Source organism: Heterodontus francisci, chromosome 5 (assembly GCF_036365525.1).
Source record: "Heterodontus francisci isolate sHetFra1 chromosome 5, sHetFra1.hap1, whole genome shotgun sequence".
Classification (NCBI taxonomy): Eukaryota; Metazoa; Chordata; class Chondrichthyes; order Heterodontiformes; family Heterodontidae; genus Heterodontus; species Heterodontus francisci.
The window spans coordinates 189,965,434-189,986,339 of record NC_090375.1 but is presented as its reverse complement, the minus strand read 5'-3'; the positions used below and the strand labels follow the sequence as shown (position 1 = coordinate 189,986,339).

The 20,906-nt window shown below is 42.3% G+C and overlaps 1 protein-coding gene across 1 annotated transcript in view; it reads right to left on the bottom strand.

Moving 5' to 3' along the window:
* The window catches only part of LOC137370193 (myelin basic protein-like), a 221,453-nt gene that overhangs the window by 123,591 nt on the left and 76,956 nt on the right, over positions 1 to 20,906 (bottom strand). The window contains exon 3 of the mRNA XM_068032487.1: positions 9,636 to 9,699. Coding sequence (XP_067888588.1) covers positions 9,636 to 9,699 — 64 coding nt within the window. The remainder of the gene's footprint in view (positions 1 to 9,635; positions 9,700 to 20,906) is intronic.

Sequence of the window (20,906 nt, the reverse complement as noted above, 5' to 3'; positions counted from 1 at the left end):
TGTGAGGCAACTCATGATTGTATGGAAGGAAACTGATCGCCTTTGCACTGTTTGTATTTTTTGACTTGATGCTGTTTTAAACTGTTTGGGAATGTAATTTTTACAGATTTTTATGAATAAAGTATATTTTGGAAATAAAAAAAGTCACATGTTGGCTGTATTTCCAGGGCAATTAGTACATAGGAACAGGAGTGGGCCATTCAACCCATCGAGCCTGCTCCACTATTCAATTACATCATGGCTGATTATCTACCTCAATGTCACTTTCCCGTGCTATCCTCAAACCCCCTGATGTCATTGGTATCCAGATATCTATTGATTTCTGTCTTGAATATGCTCACTGATTGAGCTTCCACAGCCCTCTGAGGTAGAGAATTCCAAAGAAATTCCTCCTCATCTCAGTCTTAAATGGCCTACCCCTTATTTTGAGACTATGTTCCCTGGTTCTAGACTCACCAGCAAGGGAAACATCCTATCTACACCCACCCTGTCGAGGTCTGTAAGGGCAATTAGGGATGGGCAATAAATGCTGGCTCAGCCAGCGACATCCACATCCCACAATCAATAAAAATAGAATTTTGCAAGTTTCAATGAGATCACCTCTCATTCTTTGAAACTCTAGAGAATACAGGCCCAGTTTTCTCAATCTCTCCTCATAAGACAATCCTGCCATTTCAGGGATTAGTCTGGTGAACCTCCGTTGCACTCCCCCTATGGCAATTATATCCTTCCTTAGTTGAGGAGACCAAAGCTGTACACAATACTCCAGGTGCAGTCTCACCAAGGCTCTATGCAAGACTTCTTTACTCCTGTACTCAAAACCCCTTGCGATGAAGGCAAACATGCCATTTGCCTTCTTAATTGCTTGTTGCACCTGAATGCTAGCTTTTAGTACCTGCAACAAACCTAGAAACAGAGTGCTATTTTGGTAACTAAACATTTTACTGTCTTTTATAAAAAAAAAGACATGGGTTATTGAGATGTATTTTTGCTGTGTACATCACTGACAGGTTTGCTGATTAGGAGAAGACCTGATCAGAATACTTGTCCTGCAGAGTTATTTCCTATCCGGATGTACTTTTAATAGCGTATCGGTGACATGATCAGGTCAATGCTTAAACTCTTGCCTTCCACATAAAAACAGCTTTTCTAGTACAAACACAAGGCTCTTCTTACAATGGATGAGGGAGAACTCTCCTGCTCTTCTCAGAAATATAGTTACGGGATCTTTTATGTCCACCTGACGAGGGAACGGTCAGGCACAAATGGAGATGATCAAGGTATGAATATCAAATGACGTAGAAGGGAATTACGTCTGATGAAGAGGGCTTGATGCAATAGTGCTTGACCTTGCTCATTGCCAAAACTAAAAAAAAAGTACACATTTGATTTGCTCCAGATCTTGCTCACGACATGCCCAGCTCGTTAAGACATTTTCCCTCATCGGTCAGCTCAAAATGATTGTGCGCTGTAACTTTCTGGAAGTTTTTTTTTTAAGCTGATAACGGCGTGGTGAGGGGCAACAGAGCATCTGGGACCTCAGTGAATGACAGGACCAACAGACTGTCTCCTTAACCAATGAGATTTAAAGAATGAGAAACAGAGGAATGACAGAGAAGGAAATCTGATGAATTAGGGGCAAATCAGGAACAGAAAGAGAAATAATGAGAGGGAAAGAGCGATTGGATTAAGAGACAGAAATGAGATAGAAAAAGAAAAATATCGAAAAAAAATAAAAATTTGGTATTTTTAAAAACAACAAAAATTCACTGCTGGAGGTATGAGACTCTATTTAAAATTGTTCACTTTCTGGGCCAGAGAGGGTCATTGGCAGTCATCAACAATTATCATGTTGTTAAAAGGGTACTTGTGCTCCTAATTACTAGGCATAACCTCCCGCCGTGAAACTCATCATATTTTGAAAAATAATGGGGAGGTTAAGGGCGAAATGTCTGTGCAAAACAGACAGTGGAATGGCCTAACTTGTCCAGCAACTCCTTAAGATTCACAGCATTAATAATGATGTGTGCCTTTCACATGCTGTTACTTATTCAGCAAGAATTCAGCCCAAGAGTTTTTTTTTAAAAAACTGTAAATTGTGGCACTGAAAGAACACACACCTGGATACATCTCAGTTAAAAAACAAATTCTCATCTCCCCCTCTAGCTCTTTTGTCACTTAACTTCAATCTGTGTCATCTGGTTACTGACCCTCTGGCCAATGGAAATAGTTTCTCATTATTTACTCTGATCAAAATCCCATATAATTTTGAACACCTTTATTGAATTTCCCCTTAACCTTTACTGCTCGGAGAACAAACTCAGATTCTTCAGTCTCTCCAAATAAATGAAGTCCCTCATTATGGTAAACATCCTCTGCACCCTCTCAGAGGTTGCATAATCTCTGGCAAGGCCAAAATATGGAGTGGAATTTTAAACATTACAGTTTCTAAAAGGACATTAGATGGGATTAATTTACAAATAGTGGCACAAATGCCAGGATTTACATTATTTTACGTTCATCAGTACGGTATCATAGTGATTATGCTACTGGACTTGTAATCCAAAGGCCTGGAATAATGATCGGGAGATATGATTTCAGATCCCACCATGGAAGCTGGTGAATTTAATTCAGTTAGTTGAATCTGGAATAAAAAGTTTGCATCAGTATGGTTCATTAATGTCCCTTAGGGAAGGAAATCTGCCGTCCTTACCCGGTCTGGCCTATATGTGACTTCAGACCCTAAGCAATGTGGTTGACTCTTAATTGCCCTCTAAAACGGCCTAGCAAGCCACTCAGTCGCATTCAAGAAGGCAGCTCACCACCACCTTCTCAAGGGCCATTGGGATGGGCAATAAGTTCTGGCCTTGCCAGCGATGCCCACATCCTGTGAATGGATTAAAAAAATGTTATGAAGATAATACACTGATGGCTGTACTCAACAACATGGCCAGGTGACAAGTATCCAAAAGATTAGAAGTATTCAAATAATGTCCCAATAAAATATATTTTAGTTATGTGCATTGAAGGAGCAAACATCAGTCATGTTTACAAAATAAAACAGCCCATTCGCAAAAATGGGAAAGAAAAGGATTTGATTGTATTATGCTGTTAACTGGCATTAAATTAGATTTAAAAAAAATTATTCTTGGCACGTGGGCACCACAGACAAGGTTGGCATTTATTGGATGCAACTGAGTGACTTGCTCGGCCACATCAAAGGGCAAATAAAAGTCTGCACGCTGGTGTAGAGTGAAGTCACAGATAGGCTAGACTGGGTAAGAGCATTGATGAACCAGTCGGAACTATTAGAACAAATTGACAACTTCATAGTCACTTTTACTGATCCCATCTTTTTAATTCCAGATTTTTATTCAAATTCTCAAATGGTGGGATTTGACTCCAGTGCTCTGGGTTATTAATCTGGGTTTGAAATGCTAGCCCAGTAATATCTACTGCAACCAAGCCAAAACAAGTCATTCCGTTCTTGTACAGCCCACCGGAAATCTTGTCTGCCCCGCCTTTAAAAAGACATTGATGCATTTGAGAACTTGTAAGATTAAATGTTTTTTGACCAGAGGAGTAAAGAGGGTGGTGGGGATGATAAGAGACATGATGGGAGGTGTTAACAAGATAGGTATAATCAGACTCTATGACTTAGACTAAGTATTGAATTGAAAGACGGTGGTACAAAAATCATTAATTTATATTGCACCTTTAACATAGAAAAAACATCGCAGCTTGCTTTTGAATACAAATAAACCGAACTCCATGCCATAACGAGAAAAATGGGACCGGTGAGCAGGATCTGCTCAAAGTGATGTATTTTAAGATGGCTTTTAAAATTGGAGGGAGAAGCAGAGAAGCTCGAGGCTCAGGGAGGGAACTCCAGAGAGAGTGGTCCCTAGGTAGCTAACAATGTTGGGACAAAGGAGAGCGGGGGGAAATGATATGGTGGCCAGAATCAGAAAGTTGTGGGAGAGTGCACAAGGCTGGATGAAGTTGCAGAGGTAAGATTGGACATAGAAAGATTCAGGAAAAGAAATGAGGATTTGAAATTGGTGGGGGATTAGAAAAATGTTCCCCTCTTGCCTACAGTTAGATCTGTAACTCTTCCCAGCAGGAAGAGCTAATGCTTTGATGATTAGTTCCAAAGAAGAAAAAAAAGACTTGCATTTATATAGCGCCTTTCACGACCACCACCAATGAAGCACTTTTTGAATTGTAGTCACTGTTGTGATGTAAGAAATGCAGCAGCCAATTTTGCACACAGCAAGCTCCCACAAACAGCAATGTGATAATGACCAGATAATTTGTTTTTTTGTGATGTTGGTTGAACGATAAATATTGGCCAGGACTACAGGGAGAACTCCCGAGCTCTTCTTCAAAATAATGCAATGGGATCATTTACGTTCACCTGAGAGGGCAGACAGAGACTTGGTTTAACATCCCATCTGAAAGAAGGATAAATGTTGGTGTAGGAACAGTACTAATGATCAGTTTAAGCACAGACTCAGATAATCAAATACTCCAGGGGACACAATGGTTCCTCTGTGCCACTGCTGCCTGGGTTGTTTTGACAGAAGGGGAACACAGACAGCAGAGAGCACTTTACTCCCACTCTGTTAAGACTATTATCACAATATGAAAATGAAACAAATCTTGAGCTTGAAGATTTATCGTTATTAATCGTGAAATCATGAAAGCTGCCCAGCTTTTGATACCCCTGATGTTAAAGCACTTCAGTACACTCATCATTTTTCTTCCCCAAACTACACAAAGAATTGGTGAAAATATCGCACTCCACATTAATCTGCCTTCTGGCAAATGTTAATCAACTGGCTGCTTGGTTACTGAAGGATGCTGAGGAGTCAGTGTGACATTGTTTCAATATTTCCATGTTGTATGTGAAACTGGTAGAGAGGTCACATTAAGCTCAAAATGACATCCCTTCTCCCTCCCCACTCCCCCCCCACACCCCACTGGAAAATTATTCTCAGTCCCCTTTTAAAAGCAAAATGATAAAAATCTATAATTAAAGCTCATCTTTTAAAATGTGAAAAGTTATAAAGGTGTTTGCAATGACAATTACTTTTCCTATTTGGCCGGACCATAAACGTTCCCATATTTCTGGTTTTCTCTGTTTTCTTGTGACAATATATTATTGCCTGCAATGTGATAGAAGGCTGACTGATTTTTTTTTTCATGTCACAATATTTAATGGTCTCAGGTATGAACTGTGTGGAGGATAGTGACAGACTCCAAGAGGACATAGGCCGGTGGACAGGTGGCAGATCAAATTTAATGCAGAGAAGTGTGAAGTGATTAATTTTGGTGGGATGAATGAGGAGAAGCAATACAAAATAAAAGACACAATTCGAAAGGGGTTGCAGGAACAGAGAGATTTAGGGGTACATGTGTACAAACTGCTGAAGGGCAGGTTGAGAAAGTGGTTGCAAAGGAATATGGGATCCTGGGCTTTATAAATAGCGGCACAGAGCACAGAAGCAAGGAAGTGATGAACCTTTATAAAACACTAGTTCGGCCTCAACTAGAGTATTGTGTCCTATTCTGGGCACCACACTTTAAGAAGGATGTGAAGGCATTTGAGAAGGTGCAGAAAAGATTTACGAGAATGGTTCCTGGGACGAGAGACTTCAGTTACGTGGATAGATTAGAGAAGTTGGGGTTGTTCTCCTTAGAGAAGAGGAGGAGCAGAGATTTGAGAGAGAGGTGTTCAAAATCATGAGGGGTCTGGACAAAGCAGGTAGGGAGAAACTGCTCCTATTGGTGGAAGGGTTGAGAACGAGAGGACACCAATATAAGGCGAATGGCAAAAGAACCAATGGCAACATGAGAAAAAAATGTTTGTACGCAGCGAGTGGTTAGGATTTGGAATGCACTGCCTAAGAATGTGGTGGAGGCAGATTCAATTGTGGCTTTCTAGAAAGAATTGGTTAAGCACCAGAAGAGATAGAAATTGCAGGCTATGGGGAAAGGGCAGGGATTGCTCCAGCAGAGAGCCAGCATGGACACAACTGGTTTAATGACCTCCTTCTGTGCTATAACCATCCTATGATTTTATGATTAACTTGATGCGCACACATGTACTACTGTGACCTCCATTACTCATCAACCACAGATGCGCACACACCAAGTTAGGTGAAATAAGTTGACTAGCAGCTGTGAAAGAGCTGCGACAGTCCCAAAAAGCCAAAAATTCAAAAATAGCCCTAAATATAGGTCTTATGAGACATAAGAAAAAAACAGAGTAACAGTGCATGAAAGTGCAGAATGACATGAGCTGAAGCTCCAGGTAGAGCCAAGATTCAATCATCAACTTTATTGCAGAGGAACTCCTTTAAAAAAAAAACTAAACTTAAAGCACAGTTTGCAGAGGTGGTTGGATTTAGAAATTGCTGATGGGTGATGCAAGTGCTTAAGGCATGAGGTTGAGGCTTAGAAATTTGGGCCTTCCAGTGTAGACAGTTCAAACATTTTCCTGGCTTATCAGTTTAATATGACTTATCAGCTCAAAATATTGATTGTTATTGATTGGATAGGGGATGGGCAGTTGGTTGGAGGGGTACGGCAGGAGAATCCAGCACCTGGACTCTCTTGGCTTTCTGACACTTAACTGTAAAATGTCAGTTGTGGATCAGTTGGTAACACTCTTGCCTCCAAGTCAGAAGGTTATGGGTTCAAGTCCCACTGCAGGACTTGAGCACAAAAATCAACGTTGGCACTTGCAGTACTGAGGGAGTGCTGCATTGTCAGATGTATTGTCTTTTGGATGACACATTAAACCAAGACCCCATTTTCCCTCTCAGATGGACGTAAAAACTCCCATGGCTAACATTTATCCCTCAATCAACATCTCAAAAAACAGACTATGCGGCCATTATCACATTGCTGTTTGTGGGAGCTTGCCGTGCACAAATTGGCTACTGCATTTCCTACATTACAACAGTGACTACATTTCAAAAATACTTCATTGTCTGTAAAGCACTTTGAGATGTCCTGTGGTCGTGAAAGGCACTATATAAATGCAAGTCTTTTTTTCCTTTCTGCGCAAAGGAAGAGACACAACAACAAAGACCATCAAGGGTGGCATGGTGTTGCATGAATGAAGATCAGAAATTGGGATTTCTTTTTTCTTTAAAAAAAAGCTCAATGATCAAAATAAAAATCTAAAAATGTTGGAAACACATGACAGGTCATCAGCATACCAGAGCAAAAATAAATCAATGTTTACTTCAGAAATGAAGAACTGAAAGATAAGCAAGCATTTTAAAATATTATAATAAATTAGAGGAAGGAGGAACTTTCAAGTGCAACAAATAAACCAATAGGTTGAATGACCTGCGACCCATTTAAAAGGAAATTAGATTTTTCGCTAATATAAAAAGGTCACATTAGTCAGGCAATAGGTATTAAAGAAATTAGTGGCATTAAACAAGAGAATGTGCAAATAGTTAAGATAATGAGAAATCTATCCCATTTAGCACGGTGACAGTGCCACACAACACGATGGACGATATCCTCAATGTGAAGATGGGACTTTGTCTCCACAAGGACTGTGCGGTGGTTACTTCTGCCAATACTGTCATGGACAGGTGCATCTGTGGCAGGCAGATTGGTGAGGACGAGTTCAAGTACGTTTTTCCCTCTTGTTGGTTCCCTCACTACCTGCCGCATACACAGTCTAGCAGCTATGTCCTTTCGTACTCGGCCAGCTCGGTCAGTAGTGGTGCTACTGAGCCACTCTTGGTGATGGACATTGAAGTGCTCCACCCAGAGTACATTCTGCACCCTTACCACCCTCAGTGCTTCCTCCAAGTGGTGTTCAACATGGAGGAGTACTGACTCATCAGCTGAGGGTGGGCAGTAAGTGGTAATCAGTAGGTGGTTTCCTGGTCATGTTTCACCTGATGCCATGAGACTTCATGGGGTCCGGAGTCGATGTTGAGGACTCCCAGGGCAACTCCCTCCCTACTGTAGACCACTGTTCCACCACCTCTGCTGGGTCTGTCCTGCCAGTGCGACAGGACATACCCAGGGATAGTGAGGGCAGTGTGTGGGACATTATCTGTACGGTATGATTCTGTGAGTATGACTATGTCAGGCTGTTGCTTGACTAGTCTGTGGGACAGCTCTCTCAACTTTGGCACAAGCTCCCAGATGTTAGTAAGGAGGACTTTGTCAGGTTGACAAGGCTGGTTTTGCCGTTGTCGTTTCCGGTGCCTAAGTCGATGCCGGGTGGTCGGTCCGGTTTCATTCCTTTTTATTGACTTCGTAGCTCCAGTTATATCCTTCACCAACTGGCTTTCTGGAATAGAAGGCAGCTGGTGACAAATGCCTTCTGAATTGTGGACAATTAAGTCTGTGCCCCATATACTCAAAGTGATTATTCAGTTCAGCAAGGAATGTACATGGAAGGGCTTATTCTGGAATTTTCTTGCAGATTCATATCCTAGGATGAGATATTAAACTGAGGTCCTGTCTGCCCTCTCAGGTGGACATGAAAGATCCATGGCATTATTTCAAAGAAGGGCAGGGAAGTTAACCCAAAGTCCTGGCCAATATTAATTCCTCACCCAACATTACTAAAACAGATTATCTGGTCATTTATCACATTGCTGTGCATAAATTAGCTGCCACATTTCCTACATTACAACAATAACTATACATTAAAAAAAGTACTTCATTGAATTATCCCAAAGTGCTTTACAACCATTCATTCATTCCCTGTCATACACTTGATGCTGTGGTGGATAGCCAGGCAACAGGTGCCAGAAGTCCCTCAAAGGGGCCCCATTGTATTTATAATATCGCTATTTCCTTCTGCTAATGGGGGGGGGGGGAAAAAAAGAGAAACAGAAAAAAAAAGTGTCACCACTACCAGGCACCACAGTGGCTCATCTTTGCTTGTCCCTGCTCTTTGACGGTCTGAAATCCTTCCCAAGGCAGTCTTTTTTGCCCCAAGAGAGAACTCCATAGCATACACTTTGGAGGGAAACTCCTGATATTGGGATAGATTTAGTCAGATCAGGAATTCTTAGGCACAATAGAGTTTTGCAGCACAGAAACAGGCCATTCTGCCCAACTGGTCTAGACCAGTGTTTATGCTCCGCACAAGAGTCCTTCAACCCTATCAACATTATCCTTCCATTCCTTTCTCCCTTATGTGTTTATCTAGCTTCCCCTTAAATGCATCTTTACTATTTGTCTCATCTACTCCATGTGGGAGCGAGGTCCACATTCTCACCACTCACTGGGTAAAGACAGAGGAGGCAGGGGACTAGCTCCTGCAGTAAAGCTACCACTGTAGGTAGGGTTGCAAACTCTAGTTGGACACATTCCTGGATAGTTCATCAAATGATCTCCCACCTCCAACCAGCCAAAACAATTTCTTCTCCACCATCCCACACCTCAACCACAATATTTGGGAATTCTAGCTGTAGACATAAGATATTACATTCTCAAAGATTTGAAATGGAGAGAACTAATAGTACTAATCACAAATTCAGTCACACCAATTCTGAAAATCCATCAATCCTGCACTGCAACAAATAAATAGATTAATAATCTGTTGTGGCAATGGGTCGTTTTAGGCAATCAAGCTTTGTACATACCAAACACTTCATTGTCCTCTGCTGGGTCCATGGTCAGGCTTCGAGTCTCTGCTGTACTCTCGGCCTGAAATAAAACAAAACGACAGATGTTTAATAAGTGAGGTTCCAATTCTCTGAGAGATATATGCTGGAAGATGTGGTGGGTTTCGCTGTAGCAATAAAGGCACTTCACTCCACCTTTAATATCATTTAAAATGGTATAGGTAAAAGAAAGACGGCTACACAACTACTACTGGCCATGAGGGAGTTGACAGGGGAATTACCCATCAAATCATAGAAATTTACAGCACCGAAGGAGGACATTTGGCACATCATGTTCAAGCTGGACGACAATTAACCATCCAGCCTAATCCCACTTTCCAACTCTTGGTACATAGCGTTGTAGGTTATTGCACTTCAAGTGCATAAATATCCAAGTACTTTTAAAATATTATAACGGATTTTGCCTCTACGTAGCTTTCAGGCAACAAATTTCAGATTCCCACCAACCTCTGGGTGAAAACATTTCCTCTCTAACCCCCTCTAAATCTTATACCTGGCAATCACACCTGGAGACCACACTGCAGTAAAAGTAACTGGGATTGACACATTTTTTTATTGCATAACAATCCTCCACTCACTTTGCTCGAGAAATCTCCCTGCTTTTATTGGGAGATGTTGCTGTAGTTTCGGTTAGGAGTTCCATTTGCTGTAGCTTGTAGATACTCTGCTTAAGTAGACTCTGGGTGCTGCGGAAATTACTTGCCTCGAGTCCCACTGCACCATCAACTTATTGGCTAACCCAATGGCGTCATTGGACATGCTGAAGAAAGACTTGCACTTATATAGCGCCTTTCACAACCTCAGGACCCCCCCAAAGCTCTTTATAGCCAATTAAGTACTTTTGAAGTGTAGTCATTGTTGTAATGTAGGAAACGCTGCAATTTGCAAACAGTAAGCTCCCACAAAGAGCAATGTGATAACGGCCAGATATTCTGTTTTTGTGATGTTGATTGAGGGATAAATTTTGGCCAGATCAGGGATAACTCCCTGACTCTTCTTTGAAATAGTGCCATGGGATCTTTTACATGCACCCGAGGAGGGCAGACGGGGCCTCAGTTTAACGCATCATCCGAATGACTGATTTTTAATTCATTCATGGGATGTGGTCATCACCAGCTAGGCCAGCATTTATTGCCCATCCCTAATTGCCTTTGACAAGGTGGTGGTGAGCTGCCTTCTTGAACCACTGCAGTCCATGTGAGGTAGTTACACCCACAGTGTTGTTAGGAAGGGAGTTCCAGGATTTTGACCCAGCGACAGTGAAGGAACGGCGATATAGTTCCAAGTCAGGATGGTGTGTGACTTGAAGGAGAACTTGCAGGTGGTGGTGTTCCCATGCACTTGCTGCTCTTGTCCTTCTAGTCGGTAGAGCTCACAGGTTTGGAAGGTGCTGTCTAAGGAGCCTTGGTGCATTGCTACAGTGTATCTGATAGATGGATACACACTGCTGCCACTGTGCGTTCATGGTGGAGGAAGGGAGTGAATGTTTGTGGATGGGGTTCCAATCAAGCAGGCTGCTTTGTCCTGGATGGTGTCAAGCTTCCTGAGTGTTGTTGGAGCTGCACCCATCCAGGCAAGTGGAGAGTATTCCATCACACTCCTGACTTGTGCCTTGTAGATGGTGGACAGGCTTTGGGGAGACAGGAGGTGAGCTACTCTCCACAGGATTCCTAGCCTCTGACCTGCTCTTGTAGCCATTGTATTTATATGGCTGCTCCAGTTTATTTTCTGGTCATGGTAGCCCCCAGGATGTTGATAGTGGGGGACAGTGGGCTAGTGATTTGAACTTTGCAATTTAGATTTTATTAATCATGGCTGGGCTTGGGGACAGAGGACTGCTTAACCCTTATTAATTGAAGAACAAAATGCTCATTACCACTATTATTAAAAAATATGCAGCTTCAAGGTGTTGCATATAAGCAAGAGACAACAGCAATTGAAAGAACCTTCAGAGTACGGTGCTGTTTTCTATATAGGTCGATTTAATATCTCTGTCTCAATAATATTCTTGTAAGTTTTTTTTCCTCAGAAGCTTGAACAGAGATTTCCAAAGGCTGCAAGAGCCATTGAATGACATATTTTTGATATCAAATTTGCTTCCAGCCTTCTACATTTTTAACCTCAATTACCCTGACTCATTATTAGATCTGCAGAGTTATACAACAGATAATATAATGCCAAGGCTCCTTGCCCGTATTCTAAGACGTGAAGAAATTTCTAATCGGCTTTAGAAAAAAAACTGCTCCTTTAAAACCTATTTCACAGCAAAAATATATATTTCATCAGCCCCAGCCAATTCCAAACTCCAGCCCTATCTTTACAAACATTCTGTTGCCTGACAGATAATCTTGTGTTGTTCATGGACGCATTGAATTGATATTTGAATGAAATGTCACACAGATATCTAACCCAGGGAGATGGGGAACGTTGGAATAGGCTGCCACCCAGTGCAGTAACAAGTAACTTAAAAAATAAAGAAACTGAATGGTGCAATGGTCAGTGTCATGAAGGCCCCCACCTGCCAAGAATGAGGCACATTAATTTCACCACATGAACATTGATTTTTAAACTGCTACTAGAGTAAAGAAAGAACTTGCTTTTTAAAAAACCCACCAGACTCTTACTGGAAAGACATTTGCATATTTACAGACAGAGCTTAAAAGAGACCAAAGATCCTTCCCTGACACATTCAATCCACAATGGATTTTTGCTTACCAGATGTTCAGGGTGGAGGAGCTCGCATTCCAGGTTGATTGCTAAGATGGCCGAATACACAAACAGACATGGTCAGACAAGTTCAGTCACACGACTAACTGGCTGTTGGAGGTTTTTCTGGGAACTTGCAACAGAGAATTTGAACTCAGATAGCTGTTTGCTCCTGGGCTGAGACCTCTCTTCTGCCTGCTCCTATCTCTTTCTCATGGAACTCCAAGACCCATTGAACACACATGAACCCCAAGAGAGAAAAGTCTCCTACATTGAACAAGATTTAAGAAGAATACTGGACCCCAACAAAAAGCAAAATCTACCGACAAACAAGGACTACAGTGAGCTCAAAGCACAGTAACAAAAACCCTTCTTCAGAGACTGCCTCAAACCTCTCCATTTTTCTTCTGCTCTTTTCTGTCGCTATTTGCATGTGCGTATTGCGTATCGCATATAGAGTCATCGAGTTATACACCACAGAAACAAGGCCTTCGGCCCATCCTGTCTGTGCCGGCCATCAAGCACCTACCTATTCTAATCCCATTTTCCAGCACTTGGCCTGTAGCCCTGTATGCTGTGGCGTTTCAAGTGCTCATCTAAATACTTCTTAAATGTTGTGATGGTTCCTGCCTCTACCACCTCTTCAGGCAGTGCGTTCCAGATTCCAACCACCCTCTTAGTGAAATCTTTTTTCCTCAAATCCCCTCTAAACCTCCTGCCCCTTACCTTAAATCTATGCCCCCTGGTTATTGACCCCTCCACTAAGGGAAAAAGTTTCTTCCTATCTAATCTATCAATGTCCCTCATAATTTTTTATCCCTCAATCATGTCCCCCCTCAGACTTCTCTGCTCTAAGGAAAACAACCCTAACCTTTTCAGCCTCTCTTCATAGCTGAAATGCTCCAGCCCAGGAAACATCCTGGTGAATCTCCTCTGCACCCTCTCCAGTACAATCACATCCTTCCTATAGTGTGGTGCCCAGAACTGTACACAGTACTCCAGCTGTGGCCGAACTAATGTTTTATACAGCTCCATCATAACCTCCCGGCTCTTATATTCTATGCCTCGACTAATAAAGACAAATATCCCATATGCCTTCCTGACCACCTTATCTACCTGTGCTGCTGCCTTCAGTGATCTTTGGACAAATACACCAAGGTCCCTCTGACCTTCTGTACTCCCTAGGGTGGCAGGTGGGGGCCTTCATGACACGGACCATTGCACCATTCAGTTTCTTTTTTTTTTAAGTTACTTGTTACTGCACTGGGTGGCAGCCTATTCCAACGTTCCCCATCTCCCTGGGTTAGATATCTGTGTGACATTTCATTCAAATATCAATTCAATGCGTCCATGAACAACACAAGATATATCCATTGTATATTCCCTTGCCTCGTTAGTCCTCCCAAAATGCATCACTTCACACGTCTCAGGATTAAATTCCATTTACCACTGCGCTGCCCATCTTCCCAGCCCATCTATATCGTCCTGTAATCTAAGGCTTTCCTCCTCACTATTTAAGACACCACCAATTTTCATGTCATCTGCGAACTTACTGATCATACCTCCTATATTCACGTCTAAATCATTAATGTTCACTACAAACAGCAAGGGGCTCAGCACCGATCCCTGTGGTACATCACTGGCCACAGGCTTCCACTCGCAGAAACAACCCTCGACCATCACCCTCTGCCTCCTGCCACTAAACCAATTTTGGATCCAATTTGTCAAATTGCCCTGGATCCCATGGGTTCTTACCTTCTTGACCAATCTCCCATGTGGGACCTTATCAAAAGCCTTACTGAAGTCCATGTAGACTACATCAACTGCCTTATCCTCATCTACGCATTTAGTCACCGCCTCAAAGAATTCAATCAAGTTAGTTAGACATGATCTCCCCCTGACAACTATCCCTGATTAATCCCTGCCTCTCCACGTGGAGATTAATCCTGTCCCTCAAAACGTTTTCCAATAGTTTCCCAACCACTGATGTTAGACTCACCGGCCTGTAATTACCTGGTTTATTCCTACTACCTTTCTTGAATAATGGTACCACATTCGCTGTCCTCCAGTCCTCTGGCACCTCTCCTGTGGCCAGAGAGGATTTGAAAATTTGTGTCAGAGCCCCTGCTATCTCCTCCCTTGCCTCACGTAACAGCCTGGGATACATCTCACCTGGGCCTGGGGATTTATCCACTTTTAAGCCCGCTAAAACAACTAATACTTCCTCCCTTTCAATACTAATATGTTCAAGTATATCACAAGCCCCCTCCCTGATCTCTACACCTATTTCGTCCCTTTCCATCGTGAACACCGATGAAAAGTAATCATTTAAAACATCACCTACATCCTCTGGCTCCACACTGATTGCCACTTTGGTCCCTAATGGGCCCTACTCTTTCATTTGTTATCCTCTTGCCCTTAATATACTTATAAAATGCCGTAGGATTTTCCTGTATCTTGCCTGCCAGTGTTTTTTTATGTCCCCTCTTCGCTCTCCTAATTACCTTTTTTTTTATAAAAGTACCCCCTACACTTTCTATACTCCTCTCGTGCCTCCACTGTTTTCAGCGCTCTGAATCTGCCATAAGCCTCCTTTTTTTTCCTGATCCAATCATCTATATCCCTTGACATCCAGGGTTCCCTGGACGTGTTGGTCCTACCCTTCACCTTAACGGGTACATGTTGGCCCTGAACTCTCACTATTTCCTTCTTCAATGACTCCCACTGATGTGATGTAGACTTTCCTACAAGTAGCTGCTCCCAGTCCACTTTGGCCAGATCTGTTTCATCATACTGAAATCGGCCTTCCCCCAATTCAGTACCTTTATTTCCAGTCCATCTTTGTCCTTTTCCATAACTACCTTAAATCTTACAGAGTTATGGTCACTATCCCTGAAATGCTTCCCCACTGACACTTCTACCACTTGTCCAGCTTCATTCGGTTCAGTACTGCCCCTTCTCTTGTAGGACTTTCTACGTACTGGCTCAAAAAGCTCTCCTGTATCCATTTTAAGAATTCCGCCCCCTTTGAGCCTTTTGCACTAAGACTATCCCAGTTGATATTAGGGAAGTTGAAATCCCCTGCTACTATTACCCTATTATTTTTACACCTCTGAGATTTGCTTACATATCTGCTCCTCTATCTCTCCCTGACTGTTTGGAGGCCAGTAGTACACTCCCAGCCAAGTGATTGCTCCCTTTTAGTTTTTAAGTTCTACCCATATGGCCTCATTTGAGGAACCTTCTAAGATATCATCCCTCCTTATTGCAATAATTGACTCCTTGATCAACAGTGCAATACCTCCTCCTCTTTTATCCCCTCCCCTGTCACACCTGAAGATTCTATACCCTGGAATATTGAGCTGCCAGTCCTGCCCCTCCCTCAACTATGTCTCTGTGATGGCAATAATATCATAATGTCATGTACTAATCAATGCCCTCAATTCATCTGCCTTAATAGGAAGACTCCTTGCATTAAAATAGATGCAATCAAGCCTTGCATTTTTCACTTGTGCCTTAACAGGTCGATATCTGCTCTGCCTTCCAGATTGACTCAGTTTCTCTTCTATATTTGACTGTGCATCACCCCTTACTGCACCTCCACTCTGTATCCCATCCCCCTGCCAAATTAGTTTCAACCCCTCACAACAGCACTAGTGTGCTAGCACGGGGCACGGCGTGTAATTGTAGGTGTTAACCGAATTAAAGTTTAAGTTTTAATAAATTTCACTTTTCTTCTTTAAACCTAAGAAAGCCTGTTTGTGCTCATTTCTTTGCCTTATAATATAAAGCGGTGAACAAGGATTCACCAAGGGGGAACTCAAAACACTGTGTTTAAAACAAAACTCTGTTACAGTAAGACTAGGTGAAGGCTGAAAGGGAACTCCTAGACCTCTTTCGTACCTGGTCGTAACAGTCAGCATGCTACAATTTTACTCCTGAATCCCAGGTTTGAATCCATGCAACACCAGAGACTTGAGGCTAGAAATCTAGGCCGATACTCCAGTGCCATACTAAGATAGTGCTGCACTGTTGGGGGTGCCATCTTTCAGATGAGACGTTAAACGAAGGTCCTATCTGCCCTCTCAGGTGAATGTAAAAGACCTCATATCAATATTTTGAAGAAGTTTTGTACAGGGGGCCTTCAACAGGCATTAGGTCCCTTGCATTTACTAATTAGGGCCTCAGGATAACCTGCTTTAAGCGACTAAATAATGGGTCCGACTAATTTAGCAGTGGGCCCAATGCCATGCCCAGATCTGGTGCAGGCCGTCTCATGGCTAAATCGGTGTATTGTGTCCATTTTATGCCCAAAATACAGGTGCAATGCATACCAAGTGCTCTTCTAAATGTTAATGATAGATATCTGCAAAATGGTCACATTCTAACTAACTTAGCTCGTTTGCTAAACCGTTGCACTGGGTAAGGAAAAACAAGCAAAAGAAATGAAACTTTGGAAGGTTTGTCTGACCAACCATTAGGCTCAAAATTCTGATCGATGCCATGACTCTCTCCCTAGTTCTGGTAAATGCCAGCTACCAGTCTGCCATCTGAACCTGTCCACCATCTTGCTGCATATAGTGGAGCTTAATTAATGGCAAGACATTAAAATCAGTACATATAGAATTTGATTGTAAAAATAGATGGTAAAGATTCCAGGATACCATCTCATAAAAAACTCAATGGGGACCCGAGACAGGCGTTAGGTCTCTTAAGTCACCTATGCAAAGTGACCAACACCTGCTTCAGGCATGTGTGAAGGACGCCTCTTGTTTGAGCTTACCCAATATGGCGAGTGAGGCACTTCAGATCAGGGGCTTAGGAGGCTGTGTAGCGCCTGAAAAACAGACATTACGTGGCCCAATTTCATCCCTACTGTGCGATACATTGCTTAATAACCCTTTTGGTACAAAACATCACGTTGCACAACTTACCAAACGCAGTGCTAAGAAACAATAGCACAAAGTCATGGCACTTTGATGCCACACTTTGACTTCCTTAAGAAAAAAAACAGGAAAACAAGCAAACTGTGAATGACCAGTCAGAAGAGGAGAAGGCACACCCAATCAAAATACCTCTTGAAACATGCGATATTCTGTTTTCCCCTCACACTACGGACTACGGCTGAGGATTGGAGGGCAATAAATTCGGAGTCGCAGATTGACTGTTCACTCTATATCCTGCTGGGTTTTACTTCTTTCGCTTAGCAGTAAAAGTTAAAATCCACCGGGGTTTCGAAATCACATTTCGCAATAACATGACGAAAGCTTACTTGTAAAATTGTCTTTTGAGTACCAGTCGATGTCATCTCTAGGATCCCTGCCTGAGACAGTTAAAGGATGAGATTGCAGTTGCCATTTCCACCCCCCCACCCCCTCCAGGCTATTACTGGCTGAAGAGAGCCAACAGCTATACCCTGGTCTGTAATATGCATTTTCCTAGAATCATACACCATAGTAGACGGTCATTCAGCCCATCATGCCTGTGCCAGCTCCTTGAAAGAGCTTTCCAATTAGAACATAAATAGGATCAGGAGTAGGCCATTCGGCCCCTTGAGCCTGCTCTGCCATTTAATATAATCATGACTGACCTTTGACCTCAATTTGATTTTTTTTTTTAAAACATGATTCCCACATCCCTCAGTTCCGCTATAGCCTCACTCCCCCTACTCTTTCCCCATAGCCCTGCAAATGTTTCCTTTTCAAGTATTAATCCAATTCCCTTCAGAAAGTTACTATTGAATCTGTTTCCACCAAGTGCATTCACAGTCATGACAACTTGCCTCTGGTTCTTTTGCCAATTATTTACAAATCTGGTTACCAACCCTCCTGCCAGTTTCTCCTTATTTATTCTACCATAATTTTGAATACCTTAAACCTCCCCTTAACCTTCTCTGCTCCAAGGAGAACAACTCCAGCTTCTCTAGTTTCACCACATAAGTGAAGTGACCGTAACATCACTTTGTATACTAAACAATTAGAGCAATCCTTCCCTTTCCCTCACTGCTCCCACACATCTTTCATGGCTGTTTGGTCATGAATAATATCTGTCCCTGCACTACCCAGATCACACCAGTAATGCCGCAAACTTTAAAGTAGCACAACAACATTGCTCAAAAGTAAGCACAAGGTGGAGCAGTGAGCGTGCTTTCAGAATCATTTGGAGGCAATTATGAAGCTTTCACGTTCCATCCTTTCCCTAGTCTTCCCCAATCTCAGTGCCCTTGAACCCTCGCTACTTGTGCTTTCCCACAATATCCATGCCCCCATTCCAGACCCCATATCTCCTCCGTGCCTCCCCACCCCCAATAAAAATTCACACACAAGGAGCTGGACCAGTTCTGAACTGGGATAGAGATGGTATCATATAGAAGGCAAGTGTCTTTATTGATTACATTTGGTTCATGCGATCTCGAGGGGGTTGAAAAGCAATTTTCTGAAGTATTGTTTCACTTAACTGGCCTTGGTTTTTTCTCTGCTTTATTCCCTCTTCTAGAAGATGACACGCTACTACTAGGGGTCGGGGAGGGAGGTGTTGGGATGTCAGGGGGAAGAAGCGTTTAGCGATGATGCTCCGGCCATCATGGTACGGGGCAGGCTTGATGGACCAGCTAGTCTTTTCCCACCCATCAATATCCTATGCACATCTAGTTTACCCAAGTTCTTATACTTCATTGCTCCCTCCCACTGTAATAGAGGGACTCACTGTGCACAATGTCACTGAAATGTCAGCTAGCCATTTTAAAAATATGGTCGTTATTGTTTTCTAACCCGTACAGTCCAAATTCAAGCCATCAGCAAGAGGCTGCCGTGCCCTTATAGAAAGTCCAGAGTGAGTAAACACAAAATCAGAAGAGAATCCAAAAATCTGATTCGTTAATATGACACCCTTGTTGATCAGACACAGGATGGTGACAACCTGCATTTGTATAGCGCCTTTAATGTGGTAAAACGATCCAAGGTGCTTCAGAGGAGCATGATCAGATAAAATCTGACAGAGCTACAGAAGGAGACATAAGGACATGTGCTCTAAGAGGTAGATTTTAAGGACTGTTTTACAGGAGGAGGAGAACGAGGTAGAGACGCAGAGAGATTTCGGGAGTGAATGCCAGAGATTAAGGTAGAATGCACGAGATTCGGTCCATCAACGCAATTTCAATTCAGACCACAAATATAATTTTAAAAAAATAAATTGCATTTGTTAAATGCTGGAGAAGCTTTGTTCAAATTTAGGTTATTTATTTCAGCTTCATGATGCTTTGGTCATTATACAAAGGATAGAACACCAGTGGTGTAAAGAGATGGGAAAGCAGACCCAAACTCACTATTAATGTAATATGTGGTAACCTAGGAAACCATTGCAAAAATACACATACTTCTCCAAATTAATGACCATTATACCACACAGTTTTAACACCCTTCCATTACTATTTGTTCAACATGCTTTACTTAGCTATGCTTTATTTTGCTTGAGATCTTATTTTATTACTGAAAAACAAAGAAAGTAGTTGTCTTGTTTTAAAATAAATACAATACCTTTCAGCTCACTGATTATACAAATGGCTAATTAGAATGCAATCAATTGACTCCAGCTCAGATTGTAATGGAAAGAGTTACTGAATACAATCGACTCATCATTCAAAGTTGCTTCAATTGAGGGAAGGAAAATAGGATCAGAATAAATAGCTCCAGTTGAAGAGCTATCACTGGCACAGGTGCAATGGGCTGAATGGTCCCTCCTTCGTACTGCAGTTTTTATGCTTCCAGCAGCTTCTGCTTATTGAGCTGCTGCGCCTATATCAAACGTTTAGTGCCGACTCGCACGGGACCTAGTGCCGACTAACAGGAAGAGAATTCAAATTTCAGATTCGCTAATATGCTTATATATCGGACACAGGGTCTGATCAGCAGCAGCAATGTGCATTTATACAGCACCGTTAACATAGCTAAATTTCCCATGGTGCTTCACAGCAGCATGTTCAGATAAAATTTGACAATCAGCCCATAAGACGATATTAGGACAATTGGCTGGAAGCTTGGTCAAAGAGGAAAAAAAAAGACGTGCATTCATATAGTGCCTTTCACCAGCACCGGATATCTCAAAGTGCTTCACAGCTAATGAAGTGCTTTTGAAGTGTAGTGGCTGCTGTAATGTAGGAAAAATGGCAGCCAATTAGTGCACAGCAAGCTCCCACAAACAGCAATGTGATAATGACTAGACAAACTGTTTTAGTGATGTTGATTGAGGGATAAATATTGGTCAGGATGCCAGGGAGAACTCCCCTGTCCTTCTTCAAAATTGGGTCTTGAGAGGGCAGACAGGGCCCATGTATAACATCTCATTTGACAGCTGGCACCTGCAGTATCTGGTTAGATTTTTGTGCCCAGGAGTGGGACCTGAAGCCAGAACATTCTGGCATCACAGGTGAGTGCGCTACCCACTGAGCCACAACTGACACTGGTAAGATTTTTAGCAGCATCTTAAAGGAGGAGCAGAAAGGCTTACAGATGGAATTCCAGACCT